A 22,913-nucleotide genomic window follows, 5' to 3' on the forward strand; every position below is an offset into this window, starting at 1 on the left:
GGCAGCTTCCATTTCTCATATTCCATTTGTAGAGCAGTGCCTATCTCGTATTCCGTCTGTAAAGCAGCATCCTTCTCTCTCTCTCTCTCTCTCTCTCTCTCTCTCTCTCACCCACACCTTAGATCAAGTCTAATTGATTGATAAGAAGCACTCCAAGAACTTCCAACTCTGTATCGAGGGAAAAACAAATGTTCACAACGCAACATAGAACCATCATTACCCTTCGCCAGGCGACTAGAATCTAATAGCCAACAAACTTAACCTAAATCCACAGAAAAAAAAGAAAAAACAAGAAAGACCGAAACCCCATCTCCCTCAAACCTGAAAACTTCTAATAATACATGATAACCTGCGTCATAATCATCTGAAATGCAGCCATCTCCAACCAGCAGGAGCTATCACACACTCTCTTTACATGGGTCACAGGCTTACAAAGCTGAAACAAGAGCGAGAGCCCTTCTGTGCACCAACCCTCAAAACTCGAACAAGGGAATCCCCAATGCAAGGTGATTATTCCCTTTCTTCTCTCTCTCCCCCAAGGTGTGGTAGTAAATAATGTAAACTTGGATAAATACGGGCCATGTTACACTGGTTGGGTTTTTTGGGTGGTGGGGGGGGCGGTAGGGGGATGTGGGTTAAGTGGGGTAGAAAGAGAGAATTATGGGTCTACAAGAGGGGGGTCAAAGTTGGGAGAAGAGAGCGGTTAGGTGAGGGTAGAGAGGGGGTTATGCGTCGGAAAGACCGAAAAGCTTGCCAGAAAATTAGATGATATCATCGCCATCATCTCCTTCTTGTTGATCATCAGAGGCAGGTCCAGCATCTCCAGCCAGGGGGTCTGCATCCGAGCCCTCCCCCCGGCCTTCTCCAGCACCTTCATCCTCAAAGTGTTGAGCCCCACCATATTGTTGGTTCCTCCACCCTCCCCTCTCTCTATCTACTGACTGCCCATGTGAGAAAGGATGCTCTCCCTCCTCTGTGTGAAGCAAACAGTTTCACTGTTAAGGGCTAAAAGAATTTGAAAAATTCTAAAAGAAACAAGGGTGCGGTTTGTATAGAGCCTAAGCTCTAAACAATCAAATTTGAGCCTACCTTCAAATAGTATCGAAAAATGTGGTTTCAATATTGGAAATCTTAGTGATAGCCTTAAAATATATTTTCATCTTTATTTATAAAGTTTAAAGCTTCAAAAATAGTGTAGATCGACAGATCTATGAAAACTTGAACGTCTTGAAAATTGACAGTCCAAAAATGTGCTACAAAATACCTACTTCCAAAACTTGAAATCCATTTTTTTCTCATGTCCATGCATCTTGATGTTGAGATGATCAATTTGAAGAAATTTGGGCATCAAAACAACCTCTTCTAGTGAAATTCTTAAGGTAGGCTCTAATTTGATTGTTTAGAGCCTCGGCTCTATATAAACTTTTCCCAAGAAACAAGGACTCCACTAGCATTGAAATAAAAATTTAGGCCAACACAATAAGGAAAAAAGAACAATGAAAAAGGTATGGGTTTAGTAGCCAATCCAAACAAAACCCATTAGAAATAACAATGAAATAAGATATGCAAAAAAAAGAGACTTTTCCATCAACAAACCAATTTCATCTAATATTTACTTGTCCGAATCCTTACCATCAAATGGAAGCAATCGTGTGCACCAAAGGACTACAGGACTCAAAATCAACCAACAGCGCACTTGTATGAACTACACCCTGAGATATTAGGGCTGAGAATTTATCAGGCATGAGACTTCTGACTTGCTTGGCAAAAAAGGAGTGGGGAAGTTAGAGCTTACTATAAGGGGCATCATTCCATTCCATTCCACTAAGAGCACTCATTTTCCAGACAAGGTTTTTCTTTTGCAATTTCAATTTTTACACGTGCTGCATCCTGTGACTAATACAATTGTACTTGCGGAGTAACCAATCAAAAGAAATAAGTTAAAATAAGCATATGCTCGTTAAATTATCTTCAACTGAAGGTCATTGTAACTCGTACTCCTCCCTCCATTATCAAATGAATGGTTGACAAAGGGGATTATATTACATAAATAGAGTATACTGTTTCTAGCTGTCTATACTAATAGTCTCCATAGCATGTCTCATTGAAGGACAATGCAGATGAGCCATTACTCTCGAGACAACAATGACAGAGGACAGGGTCACCATAGTTACTGGGATCTCCCAACTTGGTGGCAATCCCAGAGATCCCAGGGATCTTAGGTGGATATTGCTCCCATATGGGAGGGGAAAATGATCCCAATCCCTTGGAGGTCAACCAATAAATCACATGCTGTTAGATTGCTCATTTATAAGGAAACAAATCTTAAATACATATCCAATAAAACAAGAAAGCAATTGTGTTACTAAATAATGTTTTATATATTCTTCAAAGAGAAAAAAGATGCTTTTAGCAGATGGTATCTAACTTTTAGAATTTATCACGTCATCTTAAAATGTTGGGATCCAACCCCTAAAACTTAGGATATACCAAGGTTTTAAAAAACGGACTGGTGACTAGGATCGTCCCCCAGGATTTCTGATCCAGTTCGGCTGATCGATAATCTGGTCTAACGATCTGAGAAATTTCAAAGAAGCAAAAAAGAAATTAAGTGGCGCTGATTCTGGCTGGTTCCCTAACAAATAGCGAACCAAAAAATTTACAAAAACTAAAAATAATAATAATAATAATAACAACAATAATAAGTGGGGGTAGTTCTGGCTAGTTCTCTGACAGAACTCGTTAGTTATGTCAAAGAACTAGATAGAACTGGCCCGAACCAGCAAGTTCCAATCATTAAAAAAAATAAGAAATCTAAAAAATAGTGGGGCTAATTCTAACCGGCTATCTGACAGAACCGACCGGTTCTGTCAGGTAGAATTGACCATAACTGGTTGAACCGGCCGATTCCTCATATTTTACGGAACCTAGATTGCGATCGATTCACAATTTGGGATGGCCAGTTCCGATCCGCATCGCCGATTTTTCAAACATTGGTATATACAATCAATGATCCCAACCATCTGGAGTTTGTAGCCTATCATGATCCCATGTTCCCGATGATCGCAACAACTATAGTTATCACAACTATGAATTACTGAGAATAGACAATGGAGACCTACATCTCGCATACAATCAGAAAAACTACATGTAGCATGATAGCATCCCCTTTTTCAAATTAACAAGACTCCCTAAAAACTACATGTTTCTAATATCTCAATATGTATGGAGAGAGTCTAATGAATAGGCGAATGCTAATGCCAGAGAAGGGGTGTCCAGAAATTCACTGTTAGTCTTTCAGAACCCCCATGATCCTCACCATGCAAACCCCAACTTACTTTATGTTTTTGCCAAAAAATGTATCCTTTTGAGAATCACAATTCCTATACTTTTTAACTCTTATTAAATGGACTACTAACACCATCATTAACCATAATAAAGATAAATAAGTAAATCCATGTTTCTGAAAAGGCAGAAATATCCCTTTGCTTGAAGAATGCATTTTCTTTAGGGAAAGTATAGAATGAGACCATTTACCTTTGGTACAAGGGGGTCACATTAATCTGGATCATTGCATGTGAAATTCGGTGGCTGCAATTATTTCATTGACCAAGTTCAAACTTCAAAAGAAATTTTCTCGAACTTTTGACACATCGAAGCTATCAAATTTCACATGGTTGTAAGTAATTGTGATCACCTTGTATCGAAGGTAAATTGTCTCATTGTGTACAATCCCTTTTCTTTAAGGCCTAGGTAATTAAAAATTAAAAAAAATTTAACAAAAAAAAAAAAACGTCATCGAGAAAATACTTTGGCCATAGGAAATCTCGATCGCTCTATAATCAAGTTCCACCAGAAATTTGTAGCTCAAAAAATGGTAGAGATCTTGCAGACCCGTGAACACTAGAAAATGGATGGTCTAGATAATGTGTTATAATATAAGCTATTTTGAGGACTTGAAATCTATTTTTTTTGTTTCACAACCATTATGGTCAAGATCGAGATGATCGTTTTAAAGGTTTTACGATGCCGGAACTGCAATTTTCCATGAGTTTTGGGGTGAGGCTTTACTTATTTTGATAGGACTGCAGCTCTATCAAAACATTTTCCTTTTTTCAATAGAGACAAAAATATCCCTCTATTGACAGGAGACAAGCATCCATTCTAGTGATATCTACCCATCTAGAAATCTTTATTCCCACGTTCAAAAAGAAGTCCATGTCCATGAGATTAGCTGGCCTCATTAAGGGTTTCAGAATTATGTGGGAACCTCTTGTAAGATCATACATTTTCGCTATTCCAAAAAAAGGCACATAATTTGTGCTCCCTCAAGGATTTTACACTTGTTCCTTCGGAGTAAATGAACAATTTATGAAAGATTTTTTAATACAAAATTCTGGGATCCATTTTAAAATCAATAGAATTCTCATAAAAAAGAAAAAAAAAAACTTTTGAGTTCCTAAACATCTAAATCTGGGTTTTTGTTCAATCCTAGGAGACGATTTGTTTTTAAGGCACTTCTAGAGTGCATACTAAGCTATATTTTTTTTCTTTCTTTTTTAGATTAATCGATGGGTTGCGGACCCCAATTAATTCGGATAAGGCTTGGATGACAAGGATGATGACGTTAGTCGTTGGGTTGAGTGGGTTAAATCCCCAATATATTTGGTCCGAACAATGAATAACAATTTGGCCGCCTTGCCACCTAAGTGGTTTTTTTCAAAAACACCTAGTCGCAGGCAAGGCGGCACACTCTAGGTTGGTCCAGCTAGGTGCCGCCTCGACTAATGACAGAAAATGCCATTCAGGAAATGTCTAAATCGTAATTTTACCCCGTAAAAGGAGGGGAAGGGGTTTTAGGGGCTACTTTTACCCCCAAAAACATTTTTACTGAAGTTTAGAGTGAGAAACAACTTGAAAAAAACTAGATTTGAATATTTGATTTGTTGAGAGATCGAAATTTTTTTCGACCTCCTCGAATGGACACAAAATTAAAGGACATTCGTCCCCAATCTTTTTAAGGCTTATAGTGGTTTTAAAAGAGGAGATTTGGAACACAAACATTTCCGTTTGGCCTGATATTGAATCCACTTCAAGAAGGTTGGTACATTTGAATAGTTTTTATTAGGATTTTTTTTTTTTGGCACAATGTCTAATGAAGTTATTCTTCGCTATTTGTATTTTTTTGTGATACTTTATGATATATTTAATATGTTAGTGTCTATTTGGATTATTATTTATCCATTCTGATATATAGTTTGGATCATTGGGAAAACAATTCAATAAAAAAGTCCATTGCCCTCAAATTTTTTCGTTTTATACAGGAATTTACTTGTATGATTCATAAACCATATTTTCTCTCCCCATAATTTTTTTGGTTAGTTATTTAACAATTGCTTAATGCTTATTAAGTTATTGCATGTGTAATATGTTTTTTTCCATTTTGAGTTATATCATTGCAATTTTACTTTGTATGTTTTACTTATTTTTGGCTTAATAAGAACTCAATATATTATCTATTATTTTTACTTCATTTCCTATTCGTAATTTTTTAGATGAACATTTTGTAATTTTGTTTGGATGACTAATTTGAAGTTTCAAATACTTAACTAGTAGTTGTAAATTAATCTTGCTTTTGTGCATGTATTTACAATTTTCACTTCTTGTAAATATTTTCAAGTTTGACTCTGTTGTTTTTGTGTAATTTTCAGGCTTAGGTGATAAGTTGCTACTTGATACATAAAGATTGTAGGTAAACTATCTTCATCGGCTTCAAGTAAACAAAGTGATCCGGGTTGGAAATATGGATATTGTTCCAACCCCAGTGACAAGAATAGAGTAGCTTCCAAGTTTTGCAAAAAAGAGTACAATGTTGCCATTAATAGATCAAAAAAGCATTTGGTCGGCATAAGAACAGGTGCAGCATTGTCTACTCAAGTCCCTACTGAGTTCAGGAAAGACATGCTGGATGCCATAGAAGGGATCCAAAAGAAGAAAGAACAAGTCAAGAAGGGATATCAAGACATGTGGACCCCTGTAAACATCCATGGCATACTTGAATATGATGAAGATGCAGAGGAAGGTGCCTCCATAAGTAGACCAAGCATCATTGAGAATAAGAGACATCGAACAAGAGGGCATCTTGATACATTCTTCCTGCATCCCGATCCCAATGTGGTGGTTTGCGAAAAGGAACCGGTACTGAGTACTTTAGGGAGTAAATTGAAAAAGCAGGAAACAGAAAGGGTGAATCAGTATGTGGCTGGATGGTTCTTTTAAGGGGGTTACCATTTAACATTACCACTTTAAAGAGCTTCTATGCTATGTTTGAGGCAATGGGGTAGTTTGGCCCAAAATATAGGCCTCCTACACCTTATGAGCTCAAGGGGCTTTGTTGAGGAAGGAAGTGGAATTAACAATTGACTACTTGAAGACCCATAAGGATGCTTGGGGCAAATGTGGGGTGACTATTATGACAGATATGTGGACTGATAGGAGGTCTAGAAGTGTCCTGAACTTATTAGTTAATTGCCCCATGGGAACTATTTCTTTTAAGTCCATTGACGCATCCAATATGATTTATGATGCCGCATTCATCTATGGTGTTGTGAATCAGTGCATTGAAGAGGTGGGGGCGACACATGTTGTGCAGGTTGTCACAGATATGGCTATGGCCAATATGGCAGCTGTTAGATTATTGGAGATTTCAAAGCCGCATGTTTTTTGGACGCCTTGCGCGGCTAACTGTGTAGATCTCATGCTTGAAAAGATTGGTGAAAAGAAAGCGATGCATGAGATACTAGAAAAAAGCTAGAGCCCTAACAGTTTTCATTTATAGCCACACCCATATTTTGACAATGAGGGATTTTACAGATGGGACTGACTTGGTGAGGCTGGGGGTCACCAGGTTTGGCACCTCATTCTTGTCTCTAGATTCTTTGAATAAACAAAGAACAAGCTTGGAACCATGTTTGTATTTGAAGCATGGATGGGGAGCCAGTGGTCTACAGAGACCAAGGGAAAAAAGGTTTATGACATTTTATGTCAACCAGGTTTTGGAGTGGGGTTCAGTTTTGTTTTGAGCAACTTGTGAAAGTGCTTCGCCTTGTTGATAGTGAAAGAGAACAGGCAAAAGGGCACATTTTCAAAGCAATGGCGATTGCTAGAGAAGAAATCAAGCGGAACTTGAAGCAAGATGAAAAAAGATAAGATATCGCCCTATCTTGAAAATAGTTGATGACAAGTGGGATCTGCAGTTGGAAATTGGAGAGACCCCTACACCTAGCAGGGAATTTTCTCAACCCTACTTATTTCTATTCCGATCTTGAGATAAAGAGAATGGATTCTATCTTGGTATCATTTAACAAGTGCAATGTGAGGCTCCACCTCGACTCAAATGTCCAAGACAAAGCGTCTATGGCACTTGACTTATATCGTTACTCAATGGGGACACCGGGACGAACATCACAGTCAGGCAAAGGAAAAAGATATATCCATGTAAGTTGAAGATGTATTTGTCTTTTCAATTTAACTTGACCCTTCTTTTCTAAATTCTAAATTTACATATATATATATATATATATATATATATACTCTACTTGTTTTTATTGTTAAATGTATTATAGCCTCTTGGTGGACCAACCATGGATAAACTGCCCCCAACTTGCAAAGGATGGCACAACAGATATTGAACTTAACTTGTACATTGTCTGGCTGCAAGCGCAACTTGAGCACCTTACGACAATAACTTTATTGATACTTTTTTTGAAGGAAAGAATTGCAATATGGAAATGTATACTATGAAACAAGTACATGCAAAGAAGAGAAATAGACTCGAGAAGAAGAGACTGAACGACCTTGTTTTCGTTCAGTACAATCAAAGGCTGAAGGAGTGCCATCAAGACCAGCTTCAAATCGAAGACCCCATACTTGCGAAAGATTTAGATCCAACAAGCGAGTAGTTGATTGATCCTGATGCCGGGGATGAGCCTGTATTCAAGGGAGAGAGCTTGACATGGACCCAAGTGAAAGAATCAGCTGGTTTGGCATCGATCCCTATGAGAGCTACCAGATCTCAGACACAAAGAAAGGGGAAGGACATGGCCCAGGAAAAGGGAAAGAAAAGGGGAAGGGGAAGGGGAAGAAGCATAGGGATCTACTAGATCCCAAACACAGAGAAAGGGGTAGGAAATGGCTCAAGAAAGGGGAAAGGGAAGGGGAAGGGAAAGAAGAAGACATAAACGAAGCGGAGGACAACGATCTTAAAGGAAGACGAGGATGTAAACTCAAAGAAGACAACGGCAGAAGGTTTTCATGTGGAGGAGGATGACTCTGAAGTGATGGCTTGGCATCATCATCATATTCAGGTGGACTGCATGTCGGACATTGACTTCATGTTGAAGGTGATGATGAAGCTCAACCTCATAATCAAGTTCATCATATTGGTGGGATGAAGAAGACTTTTTGTAGTTTATGGCCTTAGATGGTCGGATGAGACTTTGTTTTAATGACTATTGAGTATCTATTGTGACTTGTGATTTGCGAGATTTAAAGGACATCTCGAGTTGATTTTATCTTTTAATGTTATTTTTGAGTTATAATTATTTCATTCACAAACTAAAGTCGCAAATGATTATGTTTGATCTGTACTTCCGACATGTTAACATATTACAAACAAAACTTACTTATTAAATAAAAAAAAGACAACTCTATATACAATAAAATGGGGGGAGGCGCCTGCCTAGGCGAGCCGCCTTAGCGCTTAGGCAGCTCAAACCAAAACCGCCTTACTTATTAAATAAAAAAAATGACAATTCTATATATAATAAAATGGGGGGAGGCGCCCGCCTAGGCAGCTCAAACCAAAACCGCTAGGCGGCCGCCCCTGCGTTTTTGAACATTGGGTCCAAAAAATACCCCTTGGTGGGGTTCTATCCGAGAAAGCGTACATTTTTCTCCTGCGGAAGTATAAATCCATTTAGTTTGATACATTCAAAGTTTGACAAGGTCAGATTTATTGCGACAATTTCTATGGTTTTCTTTTTATCAGAAATACAGGAGGAGTCTAGTCTTCACAACCAACTTTTTCATAACAACCCCCATCTGACAGTTCAGACCATTCATATGTGGATCTAGATTGCATCGTTGGCATAGTTACTAAAAAGTCATGCACAAAATAGCCCCTTCCAAAAATAAGGCGTTAGTTATACCGATTGTTCTAAAATCATAAGAAGCATATTTTTAAGCGTAATCTCATTATAAAAAAAAAAACAAATAGACAAGGTTGTGTAACTGGAAAAGACATTTTATGGAAGACAAGGGGAAGAGCAGGGTTACTAATGATGATTTGATACGAAAAGGCATAGGATCATTGAGATCAAAGTCTCTTAGAATATCAAATGGGCTGCATCATTCTGAGGAGATATGGAGAAGAGGTACGTGTGGGTCTCATTGGACTCTTAGAAATGGTGATGGGTTCTCCTCTGGATTGCCTAATACTCTAGGGATCTCAGGTAAGGGCTCCATTAAAGTTCACTACTATAAGAAAACATAGGCCTTTCAATGAGATTGTTATCAAGCCATGATTGCCATTGATAGGTTTAAGACCACCACAAAGGGAAGTAGTTGCCACTTCTGCTCAAAGATGACACTAATTTCGAGCGAGGCATCCTTCAAACAAAGTGAGAATCATAGGCCGGCATGTTGTATCATTGAGCTCACTTGCAAAGGAAGGATAATCTGGAATTGAATATCTAATAACTGCAAGGAGTTTGCCCAATTTAGCATACATGGTGGAAGAGCTTTCAAGCCAGTATCCGGACCCCACGTTTGAGTGTGGGAAAGTTGAGAACAGCCCACGGATTGTAGATATAGAGAAATACTGGACGCATCTCATAGAACCAACATCTTGCTTTCCAGACAAGGACCAAAGTGTCCCTTACAAAGTGGACCATTAGTTATATCCCACGTACTTCATGTTCCTCTCCTAGATTTCAATTACTATGCTCACAAACCTGAAAATTCAGCAAGAAATGCAATGAAGTGAACAAGTTACACTTAAGGACAAACAATGACCCGCTGTCCTTTCCATTTGGTTCGCAATTCATTTCAAACTAGCTATTTTCTCATCGGACCACACTCAGTGGGGTGTTTCTGTAAGTGCATTTGATAGTGCAGGGTATATTGAAAAGCCACTTTTTGTGTACGGTTCACATCATCAGGTGGGCCTCCATCTTGCAGTTAAACCACCATCAACATCTTATTCAAACAAGCTCTTAGCTCAATGGGACAATCTTGTAAATCAAAAGGCCCAGGGATCAAGGACCTCCAAATGACCAAGCGGCTCCATTTCGCAAACAGTGTTGTGTTTTGGACCAAAGTTGTTGAGGCTAAGTATGTCATAGTACGGTCAGGGAAGTCTCCATCGAGCTGAGCAGGTGTACTAGCATATAAAGATAGCAAAGGAGCGTTTTACTTGAGTTCTGAAAGGAAACTAGGTCTACAGTGGGAGAGGAGAATTGGATTTCTTTTCTAGGAGGATGTATGCCTGGGGAAGCTTCTTTGCCAATTCCTGTTTTTTGAGGTTCACAAATGTAAGGTCCAACCTCTATGCATCTGTTTGGAGATCATTTCAAGAGACTAGATGGCTGCTGGGTATGGCACCCTGACTTTCAGGGAGGATCTCAGGACAGAGAAATTACTAAGTTGTGTTTCACAAAATGAAGTCATGTTCATTCCATCAACTGGAGATGATGGATGCTTTGGAGATGAAATATGTGTTGATACTTACTCTTTGGACCCCTTTGTCACACTCTACAGCAGCAATTCAGCGACTGCTCCAGTACTTATTACGTGTGGAGGGTGCATACTCTGAAAAAGTCTTCTCTTTAGTTGGTTTGTGGTGCTCGATCAGCCCCTTGAAAGCTATCAATTATTAGCAAGACAATTTCTAGCATCCAAAAATTTGACTTATGTGTCCAAGTAATGAAGAGACGATCTATGACCTTTTCTTTCGTAGCTCAATATTCACCAAAACAATTTTGGAGTTTCTTTTGATCTCATTTTTACATATTATAGGCGATATTGCATGCAGTGGACCCATCATTGAAGGTGTTTCTTTTGACCTCCTTTTTATGTACTCTAGGCGATATTGCATGCAGGGACCCATCATTGAAGGTTGAACATCAACACCACTTAGATCAAAATGCATGATCCTGAAAACATGTGCCCCTAGCCATATCATTGAGAGCATTTGGATGGCGACAAGCAAAAAATTTTTTCAGGGTCCTCATCTGAGGAAATGAGCAAGAGGTCAAGTTCAGGATTCAGAGAAAAAGGGATGAGAACTGAAGACAGTAGCATGCAGCGAAGGCATAGACTCCCCATTTTAAAGGGGGCTATCAAGTCCAGCTTTGATGGTAGCTCTAAGAAGTTGCCAGGATCTCCCAACATAGGTGGCAATCCCACTCCAAAATCTCGCTCCAGCACTCCGGGAAGGGATCTTCAAGGAATCACGATTGTTAAAGTTTGGAATCTTAATCTCACTGTTGGGGATCCCAATTCTAACTGTTAGGGATCTCGATCCCAATCGTAAAGACCAAGGTAACAACCAGACTAATGATTTTGTTTATTTATAGCCAGCCAGCAATATAACTACACTTGTAATATACTACAAATAACGAAATCTGTACCTCAAAGAGTATATAAAATCCTAGACTACACATACTTTTTAAGGCTGGGAGCAAGATCCCTAAAAGCTTAGAATCGAGATCCCAAAAGGAGATCAAGTTCCCCGAAAGGTTGTGATCTCGATCCCTAACATTTGAGGATCTAGATCCCTAGCATATGCATTACACCTACTGCGCTCCCAACCATAGGGATCTTCTAGCATTCAAATATCCCATGCCACCAATCCTGCTTCAGATCCCAACAACATTGGGAATAACCACTCTCCTAGTAGTATTGAGAACTGAGGTGCATTCTCCGTAAATCCTCTGACCCATCGGTGCTAGAAGACAACTCAATAATACATATGGGCAGGTATGGAGTCTCCAAACCCGTGGAGATTGGCAGATATCCTATATAAGGTTCGTCATCTTTCAAACTTTACAGTATCAGATGTGCACTCAACAGAAACCCCTTTCATGATCAAAGTTAGTAGAAAACCATTGCTGTCAAGGTCTTGCAAGAATCTAGTTGAAGTGCAGTACGAATACATCATTAGTTGTCGGCACAGCAACTTGATGTATACCTTTTTTTCTTTTCTTTTTTTCTTTTTTTTGTGAATGAATAATTTTGATGTATATTTCATTTCCTTGAAATGAAATGTTGACTATAAAAATTGGGAACTTAAAAATTAAAATTAATAATATTATTGTTGCTATTGTTGTTGTCGTCGATGCTATTAACATATTTCTTGTTAAGAAGATAATAATTAAGAGATGAAATGCAAGTATAACATCAAATAAACCACCATAATAAGGAAAATATGGAGAGGATTTTGATTGATCATACAACAGAAATAAGTCTAAAATGTACTAACTAAAAACGGTACAAAAATCACGATCAATTCCATAGCTACTAATAAGGAACCACAGAATAAGTATTGAGCCATATCAAAACCGAAGCCTGTTGAGAGACTAAATGAGAAAGAAATGAAGTAAATGAAGTGTAAATGAATGGAAGTATCGGGCCCAACTGAATCTAGTAATTTCAACTAGGAATGGCTTCCCTGGTAAACTATTGGACTGTACAATGAACATACAAATATTCAAGCGCAAGAGCACAAGGGGACCATCAATTGGTGTGACGGTAAAGAGCGCGGGTAGCCAGCACAAGAGCGCAGGTTCGAGTCCTGAGAGCAGCCACATTGTGCATAAGCCAAAGGTTAAGACCGTTTCCAGCCCACCCCTCCCAGGACCCTGCTTAGGTGGTACCAGCACCGGGTTACGGCCCTTAGTTGTTTATCTATCTCAAACACACACACAACAGCACACAACCACACGCATGCGCACAGAAAAATGCTTTGCACAAGAATATGTAAACCAATAAATCATGGAAAGAAGAAAAACACAACAATAGATTTTATGCATGCCAATTTTTTTATCGAAGATTATCAAAGAAGAAATGATGAAAAATATTCAATCCAAAGGAAATAACTTCAAAATTTTTAATTCATCTTCAATCAAATTCATAAATTTAGTGAAAATTTTCAAAATACCCATATGGGATGAACTATTTAACATTGTACCCATATTGTTTGATTTAATTTCAAAATAACCATAATAAGACATGATCATGAGTTGGAATAGTGTCAAAGGTGTAAAATGCTAAATCATGCATCTCTCATGGGTATTTTGATTAATTTCCCCAAATATTTATTATAATATTAAATTTAGTAAATGCCTTAAGTGAATGATCTTGTGTAAAAGGTGGACCATAAACCATTTACAGCAACAGTCATTCAGAAATCAGACATATCAACCTTTATGTCAGCCAGCTGTAACAATTATAAATGTGTGCCTGTGGTGCATCTACATGCATACGTGTGTGCATATGGAAACATGAAGTGCATAAACAAAAGAGAACCGCACCAAAAACTAATGTGCAAGTCATGGTCATACCACTTTCACCATCCGAAGCATTTGCAAGTCTTGCAATGGCATCAATTAGCGATTGCTCGTGCTCCTGACAAGTGAACCAGTGAACAGTCAGTTGACTGAAGAAGGAAAAAAAGGATTAAAAAATCCACATATTGAAGCCAACAGCCCTTACTTTGAGCATTTTCTTTGCCTTGTCAATCTCTACAGGATCTGGATGGTTAACAGAGAACACTCTCTCCACCTGCTCAGACGGCATAACCAGAAGTTATCAATAAGGGCAATTTAAAACATCATACTCTTAAGAATTACATTGTGCGAGCAATGAGAATACCTCCTTGATTAGCGTATCAGTGTGAAGTATTTCAATATCATCTGAAGCCTTCTTTCCAATGCCATTCTGGGTGGGTGGGAAATCTTTTTTAGATTGATTTTTTGGTCCACCTCTCCCTCTACCCAAACCAGAAACCGCACCACCACGACCAACAGACTTCTTGATCCCACGCCCAGGACCTCCTCTGCCTCCTCGGCGAGATATTCCTGGATCCTCACCTTCCCATGTGATGTCTTCAGGACATATCTGTGATTTATATCATTCAAAAATCATGAATTGGTTGACTATGGTGTGCATGAGTGTGTGCATGCATATCTGCATCATATCTGAGCCTATGAGAGATATGTGTCATCCCTAGCATTTTGGTACGTGGCTGGGATAAATGCTTGTATAGTAAAATAGTCTATGGATGTTAGTCTATGTCTGCGAACATGTATATAACCGTGTTAACGAAGTCAATTTTTCTATGCATGCATTCGATAAATTTATTGTGTCATGAGCATGATCAGAATGACAATCACTTCACAAGTCAGATGCCAAAATGTCATTCCCCCAATGTTTGGACAAAAGCGTGTATAGAGGGCGCCTTTGACAACTTTTTAAAAAGTACTGCATCCATAAAACACATAAAATAGAAATAATGGAGAGCACAAAAGAACACTTTACCTCTTTTAGATTGACCCACTCCCACGTCTCCCTCTTTGTATTTATATCATAAACCAGTGCATGCCGCCCCTAAAAAGACAATATCCAAAATGTCAAAATAATTAGCATGTGCCCAAATAGACAATCCATACCACAAGGGGAAAAACCACGACTCATATCAACAATGCATGGTAGCGTCAAAAGTCCTACCTCCTTTGGATTGTAATCAGTGATAACAGCCTCGTAAAAATTATTATCTTCAGGCCATCTGGTCATCACTTTCCGGCCAATCAATGGATCAAAAGCTGCCGCCTCAGCAGGTTCACTTGCTACAAGAGCACCAGAAGAACCACGGTTTGCCACCTGGCCCCTTCCAGCCAGAGGAGTAGAAGAATACTGCAATGGCTTCATTGAGGAAACACCGGGTACTGTTTGGCCCTGAAAAGAAGAAAGTAGCCAAAAAAGGACAAAAAAAATTACTTTGACAAATATCTCAAGAGAAGGATATGTTTCCAAATAATTAACTTACAGATTTAGGCTTCTTGCCCCTGGCTCCTACCACAGCTCCTCGTTTTGCAGCTGATGATGATGGATGCATGGATGCAGCAACTGTTTGTGGCGGTATATTTGGAGAAGGTGCATTCAGTGATAGAGAAGGCATCTGGTGAGATGTCTTTTGCTTCTTCCGAGAAGCGGATACTGTAGGACTAGGTGATGGGTCATGCCCAGGTTGTGCAGCACCAAGCAAACCAGGTTGGAGGCCACCTGACTTTCTCCACTCCCTGAAAATAATCATCCGTTAAAGAAATGAGAAGAAAATCAAATTTTATGGAAGCATCAGTCCATAAAGGAAAACCCATTGAAGCAAAAGAAGAAAAAATAAAATTTACAAGAAAAATGTTACCCAATAATAGCATATTATCAAAGGACCGTGAGAAATGCCAGACTTTATTATTCCTTTTTACAGGTAATGAATGGGCTCTACTTTGAAAATAGATCTGATCTTGACTATCAAGATTGGGAAAAAGGAAAGAGATTACAGACCTTATCCTTCTGATGGTTTCATCAGCATTTACTCTGGCTAGGAGCTCTCTGTGTTCTTCATCTGATACTCTCAACTCTTTTCGTAATTCAGACATCAATCCTTCTTTTTCCTGAAAACCAACGACAGTTACATGTCACAAAGCACAGCCAACCGTGATGGACCGTCAGACATAACTATTATTCACATACCCATGTGATTGCATCAGCCTGAGCTTTGAAGGCTCGTAAAACTGATCCGTATGCCTCTTGCTCAATCCAGTGTATTTCGGTCTCCATGTCATTCTGGACCCGAGAATAAGGAAGTGAGCCAACAGGAACAGCTCTTCCATTCCCGGCCACTCGACCTCCTCCTCTATTTACTCTGGTCTGATGAGATGGAGGCAGATCATCATCGGTACCTGCACCCATTTTTGGTAAAAGGCCACTTACGGTTCAGACCAGAAAAGGAATCTTCTGTTAACCCTAGAAAAATTGTCAATAAAAAGGGAAGGAGAACATTTGCTTGATTTTAAACACAACCGTGTTTCAAACTAGGATAAAACACATGTGATCATATTCAGATGTGAGAAATGGTCAACAAGTCAGTAAGAGACATAAAATTCAACTGATTTTGGAGTAGTTCAAAAGTCTGTATTGAGTTGCGATATACGGTATGCCATGCCCAGTCAGGCATCTGCACCCCAGAACAATAGGCATCATACCCAAGTTGTAATGTTGTACTATCGTACAAAGTCAAAATCACCTAACGTAACCATCGTATGAAGTCAAAATCGACTGGTTTACCAATCGATAAAGTCAAAATAACCTGAATTGGTCAAATGCAGGCGATTTTTGTAAATATTTATCAGCCTATATTTTCCAAAAATAGCCTATTGAGTATTTGTTATACCTTTATTAAAATTAATTTATTTAATTTCCTGATCCCATAACTGTCATATCAGACACTACCACCATGTGTGTACTGAATATGAATTCACTCTACCACCAATATATACACCAATAGTGGAATTGTTTTTTTAACCATGGATTTTGGGATGGAGATTGCCCTCCTTAAAAATTTGTTAAAGAAAATCATACCACCACAATCATGGAAATTTAAAAACTCAGTGTTACCAGGATTTTTTATTTGTATAAGGGTGACTTTTTGTATTGAAAGAAAAAAGAATTTATAAGTGACTAAAACTAGAGGCGGCAGTCCACAATTTGGGTGCTCAGACTACAACTGTTTAGAAGATAGTAGAGATGAGAGAAAGAAAATTAATACTGGTGTTACCAGGAATTTGGAGCCTTCAATCAGATTGTAATGTTTGTTATAAGCAGAAAACACGAACCACATTCATAGATAAGCAGTGTTTGCCGACCAGGGCAAGCCTATTCAGACTCCCCCAAGACACTGCCGAGCAGGTAAAACCCCCAACTTGGGATGTATACATAATTGATTAAAATTAATTATACCTGATTTAATCTATGACTAAACAATTGTAATTGACTAGTAATTATTCTGTATGTAATATTTATGTTTTTATCTTATGATTTTTACCTTTTTTTGTTATCGTCTCAGTTTTCTGAGAAAATGAGCTTAGGTTTCTATTTTTCTATCTTTTGAAAACTTTTTTCTCATCATTTATAAACTCTCAATTCTCAATATTTTCTTCACTTATTTTGGCTCTTTGGGCAGCCCGGCGTGGACTCAAGCAAGCCAAATGGAACTCGTCTGAGACAATAGGCTCACCCAGAAGAGTGAGTTCCGCGGCCAAACAGCTTTATTTTACACTGCAAAAGAATAACAAGATTTTTCCACATAAATCTCACTTTCGGAAAAGAAAGATCCACAAACTTTAAATGGCATGACACCCTCTCTCTCCCACTTTATCTTTCTGCCATGAATCGCTTATACTACCCCACTTCCATAGGGCACGTGTTCCTTTAGGAACTCCCTACTTTTCACAGCCCATTAGCATATCGCCATGCGTTAGCGATGTAACTCTAAAGCAGCCCAAATAAGCCCTAATTCCCATATTATTCAGGATTTAGTATTACCTTCCATTTACTTATTGAAAATGACAGAAAAATATCACCTTCCAGGAATTTTCCACCTCCAAACCATTTTGTTCACCTTCCACAATCACAAATACAGATATTGCCCACATTCCTTTTATACAGTGCCTTCGACACACTTCACCCAGTTAGGACACCTAACTAGACACAAGAGCTCTAAAAGACCAAAACTAAATTTTATCAGGCATAATTTCACACATTACAGGATTATATCCCACAGTATGATCACCGATTCACCGCCACAAAGCATCCAGCTCTATTATACATGATGTGGCCCTAGCATAACATCACTCATCTAGGCCTGCTAATGGATCCCAAACAGATAGCAATTCCAAATGAATTTATTGCTTCAATTTATGTAAGTTTTGCCAAGGGATAAACCCCATTTTTTTACCTTGAATTAGTCAAAATACATGGACTTACTTTTCATGCAGGAAGAGATCCAGTAATAGGGGTCTATGGCTAACGCAGCAAGGGTTCATATCTGCAACCCATGTACCATCCATGCCCCATGAACCCACTGTCCTGGACCACGCCTAGCAATATACTCACCTCTCAAGGCCTTGCACACCCAAGAGGCAGGGGCTTGTTCAATAAGTACCCCTCCCCAATGTAGTGTGTCAACTTGAAAAAATTGTCTGAGTGGTATCTGACAGTTACAATGGAGGCTGGGCCTCCAAGATGGTTAAAACACAAGTCTCGATCAAGACTCCACTTACCAGGGACCTCATAACCTAACTGAAAAGGCCAATAGAAACTCTACGTTTAGATAATAGCGGTTCACTGGCCCACGCCCGTAAGTGAAATCTACACCAACCAATCTGCGCTGCATCCTTGCTAGGGAATTTTACTTCATAAAAGACACACGCCCTTGGTGAATGGCTTCCCCTTTCCTAGAATCATCCTAAGCCCCTGTGATGAAATAGCCTTTGCAACATAATGCATCACACAGCCACATCAAAGTAACGCAGGATGGGGGCGCACTGTTTTGGTGCACCTGGGCAGTTTGACATATTGCGCCCGACTAGGCTGCACATTGGCCCTATAGGTGTCCACATTTCTGCAGGAATCCTATCATCTTGATGCTCTGCTCGTGGAAGAAAAGAAATAGCCCACAACCAGAGCTATTCCCCCTAGACATTGGGGGCCTAATTAGAACCAAATCTTTTTCGTTCTAAGGATTAAACTCCATTTACAAGGAAATCAAAGATTTTTTCAATTTTGATTTTGTGATCAAAACTGTACAGTTTTTCCAGCAAGTATCTGAGTTGATTTTGCAATCACTTTGGAAGGATTTTGGGTGCACGATATCACCTGGCTTGAAGGTGACTGAACCAAGAAATAAAAATTTATTTTGATATTGATTGTGAGATTGGAACTTCCACCAATTTTCTAGTAAGAGTTCAAGTTGGTATCCAGATTGACTTGGAATTATTTCTGGGCAAACAATTAAATACTAACTGAACCCCACTATTATATAAAGTGCATTATTACAAAATTGTTTCTTATATTTATATAATATTCCCTGCACAGGAACCTATACATCCTCCAATAACACTGTCTAAAACTTGCTATCATCAGACCCATAATAGGGATTCCATGCAATGCTAAAAGCAAAAGGGAGTGCAAGCCCCCTCTCAATAGTATTAACAAATGTGCAGACCGGACATGCCTCCAACATGGGCTCCATATGTGTTACGCACAATTGTCATTAAAAACAAACACAAACAAGAACATCTTTGCTTGCGTTCCTTTGCTTTAAGCCAGATACCAGTTAAAAACCTAATGGTTTGAACCCATTCGCAAATAAGTACCACAGCATGAAAGGGCATGCAAGAAAACCCTTTATTTGGAACCTGAATCATGTTATACGTTGGGGTCGTGGTGGTAGCACCCCACATCCTAGTCGCCATGTTGTGGTTTTCATTCCCACCAGTAACATCACCCCACAAATACCTTCAAAAAAAGCCAACTCCTAATCTACTTGAAAAAACAGGTAGGGGCTTGTATTCCCCACTGAATTACCCAAAAAAAAAAAAAAAACTATAATTATCAAGTAAACATCCAATGCACTTCAAGAATCTTGTTCAGCATTTAAATATCACTTACCCATAATTTTACCTGCCCTAAAATATGCCCAATCTCATTAAAAAATGACCAAATGCATTTTATCCCTATAGAAATCCCCAATATTGATTTATTTTTAAGATAGTTGAAGCCATTACTTTCAATGTCCAAGGGCACTCAAAAGGGACAAAGGAGTCTAAATGCCTTGAGGGTCCATCCAAACACCTGCAGTCAAGGTGGGAAAAACTTAAAATAATTTGAGTCACTTTGGAAACCACAAAAACCACCTACAAATGTAAGATTGGAAACTCCACGTACTCCATATAATAGAACATGTCGTGTCCCTGGAACATCCCCAATTGCCCCACTGCTATCATTGGAGCTGTGATGGACACCTTCCCTTTCAAAGCATGGAACCTAGGTGAGAAAGTCCAAACAATTGCTACCCAATTCTTCAAATCCAACAAGCCCAAACCTTCAAGCACACCAACATACGTAATTATTCATGAAATCTTTGTAGCTACAGCCTTCCATATTTTTAACAAGCTCTTTCGGGTATCAAACAACAAAGAAGTCACACAAAGCTCCATTAAGCTGACTGTGTTGGAAAATCAAGAGAAGCCAACTCCCAAACCAAAATTACAAAGCACCAACTCCACCTTACATCAAAAAAATATAGCTGAGACCAATAAGTTATCACAAAGGATAAACAATAATGCACAAGAGATTAGCCAACACAACAAACATTTACACCCAACGTTCGTTCCACCATATCTTACAATCCAAAGATTCAGCAAATGAAAATAAGCTGAAATCCCTATGTCAACACTCAACAGTGGTCGTCCATAGGTAAAAATATCCTGCCCCACTTCTAAAATTAAAAGGTCACGCCTACAAGATGATAAAGTTTATCCCCAAAACCATAAGAAAACCAAATAAGGAGATGATTGAGAATTCTAGCAAATGTTATGGAAATCTAGGACCCTATGCATAGAGAACACTTGGACTTTCCGGCTCTCGAAGGTAAGTGGTCAAACTAATGCAAACCTGGTGGTAGTTGATACTAAAAACCTCATCTTTTTTTCCATTTTCTCTTCTTCTTCTTTTTTTTTTTTTTTTCTCTTCTGGGGGGGCGGGGGAAGAATTGGAGGGGCATGCGGGGTAGTTCAGCAGTAAGATTCCAAGTCGGGACAAAGGTTTGCAAAATTCAACACCTTAGCCATTCAGTAAAAGCCTTATCACATTAGGAAACAGCCACAATACTCCAATCATGTCTTTGACACTCGTAACTGTCAAACAAAATCTTGATTGCTTTTTAAGTGTAACAGAAAATTAGACCTTTCATGTGTTGAAGAACAATATATTATCAAGAGAAATTGGGTGCATCAATTCTACCACCTCATGCAGTTTCAACAATTTCAAAATTAAAGTTTCTACAATTAGCAGTCTGGTTTGCCTTCAAATGAATGTTACCAGGGAATCAACTAAAAAATTAGACTACTTATCTCCTAAAATAGCATACTGTGTGTTTCTAAAATGTCATACACTCAGATGTATCCTGAAGGCTAATCAGCATTCAAAAGCGCCCACAACTCATCAAGAAACAAATAATTAAAAAAATCAAAATTCCGTATGTACCAATTTACACGAAAATAAACAATAATTTTTATCAGAGAGTGTATTTGAGATACAAATGTTGATTAAACTGTTGATAACATGTATTATCATGACCTACAAGGATCAAATTCCCAGTGAAATCTATTAAACAGTATAATTATATACATTGTCTCGCTAAATCTGAAATCCTAAAAAGAAACGTAATACAGCTATTTTCAAGAAAACCCTCGTCTCCCCTGGTAATGAATGGCAGTCGCCCTTATACACAAACCCCTAATGCCTACTCTACATATGCGAAATTCACTCATCACCCTGAAACTACACCAACATACCCCATTCTTAATGCAAGATCTCAGAAACCCTAGACTAAGAACTTCTCCAGCACTTAAATTCTCAAAACCCTAGCTTTGCAACAGGAAGAAAAACTCCAAAACACCAATACCCAGCTCCCATGAATGATACCTCAAAAAGAACAAAAAAACCCTAGAAGTGCTGCATGAACCGAATTTGGAGGGAAAACAAGAGGCATGGCGAATTCAGAAAACCCTCAAATAAGTTTATCATTGGAAAACTCACCACTACTGTCTGAAGGGCCGTAGTCCATCAATTTCTCTGAAAATTTTTGCCTCAAATCGCTTGTCTTCGACACTGAAACCCTAAAATCAATAACCAGCTCAGTAATAAAAACTTCTTCAACAGAAACAATGGTGATCGCATACGAGCCATGTATCAGGCGTCTTCACCGCCATTAACACCCAATCACAAGATTCTGATAATAGAAATAGAAGAGATAAAATATAGAGAGAGAAGTCGAGCTCAAAGCCCCCGAACAAGGAATTCAGGGAGAACAAGAAACAGCTGATGAGAGACAAAGAGACATTGAAAGTATAAGACAGCAGGAGAAAGCTAAAATTAGAGAGAGAAAGCTCGTTTTTTAGGGCAAAGAGGGGGATTTCGAGGCGAGTAGCGGTTGATGAGAGAGAACGAACACAGTCTTGAGTCTTGGCGAGAGAATGCACGGACTCGAGCGCGGTTTATAGGGAGGAGTCGTTTAAATAGCCTATTGTTATTTGAGTTCCGGAACTAAGGGGGGAACTTAACAGGATTTTGTGTTTTGTTCTCCCTTTTAGAGAGAGAGCGGAGAGAGAGCTTTAGAGGGAGAAAGCGTGATTGCTTTTTAGAGAGAAAAAGCGTTTTAGAGAGAGATAGAGCTTCTGGATACTATCCGGCTTCAATGTAGGCACTATAGATTCCTCACACGCGTTTTAGATTCCTCGCACGTTGTTGTCAGTAATACTAATATATGATTATGTACGCCGGATAAATTAAGGAACGAAAATGTTAAAATGAGACTAAGCTTTATAGAGGAAAAAAAAAAAAAAAAAATGTAAGGACTCGCCTCCAACCTTACTCGATATTATAATTATAAAGTGGGAAACTTTTCATGTCGATCATCCCGACCTTGATTATTATGGTTGCAAAAAAATTTAGGACTTTAAGCCGAAAAAATAGGATATATTATAATGCATCATCTGAACCATCTCTTTTCA

The 22,913-nt window shown here is 38.7% G+C and overlaps 1 protein-coding gene across 10 annotated transcripts; it reads right to left on the bottom strand.

The window, feature by feature from the left end:
* Nucleotides 1–118: 118 nt before the first annotated feature.
* Nucleotides 119–22,370, bottom strand: EML3 (Emsy N Terminus (ENT)/ plant Tudor-like domains-containing protein). Of its 10 annotated transcripts, none has more exons than XM_088862874.1 (11): nt 21,940–22,370; nt 15,811–16,019; nt 15,622–15,731; nt 15,137–15,359; nt 14,788–15,015; nt 14,599–14,667; nt 13,933–14,178; nt 13,774–13,842; nt 13,623–13,686; nt 1,633–1,712; nt 119–973 (listed from the first exon to the last, which is right to left on the bottom strand). In XM_088862874.1, exons 1-10 carry the CDS (start codon nt 21,965–21,967, stop codon nt 1,681–1,683), a joined length of 1,278 nt encoding a protein of 425 aa, XP_088719000.1. In that variant the 5' UTR covers nt 21,968–22,370; the 3' UTR covers nt 119–973; nt 1,633–1,680. The 10 variants fall into 10 exon arrangements, with proteins under 10 accessions (XP_088719000.1, XP_088718999.1, XP_020526530.1 ...); XM_088862873.1 differs by having other exon boundaries at nt 1,633–1,726; XM_020670871.2 differs by having other exon boundaries at nt 15,107–15,359.
* Between the last annotated feature and the right edge of the window lie 543 nt (nt 22,371–22,913).

This window comes from Amborella trichopoda, chromosome 3 (genome assembly GCF_054954075.1).
Source record: "Amborella trichopoda isolate Santa Cruz 75 chromosome 3, AtrichopodaSantaCruz75HAP2 v2.0, whole genome shotgun sequence".
Taxonomy (NCBI): domain Eukaryota; kingdom Viridiplantae; phylum Streptophyta; class Magnoliopsida; order Amborellales; family Amborellaceae; genus Amborella; species Amborella trichopoda.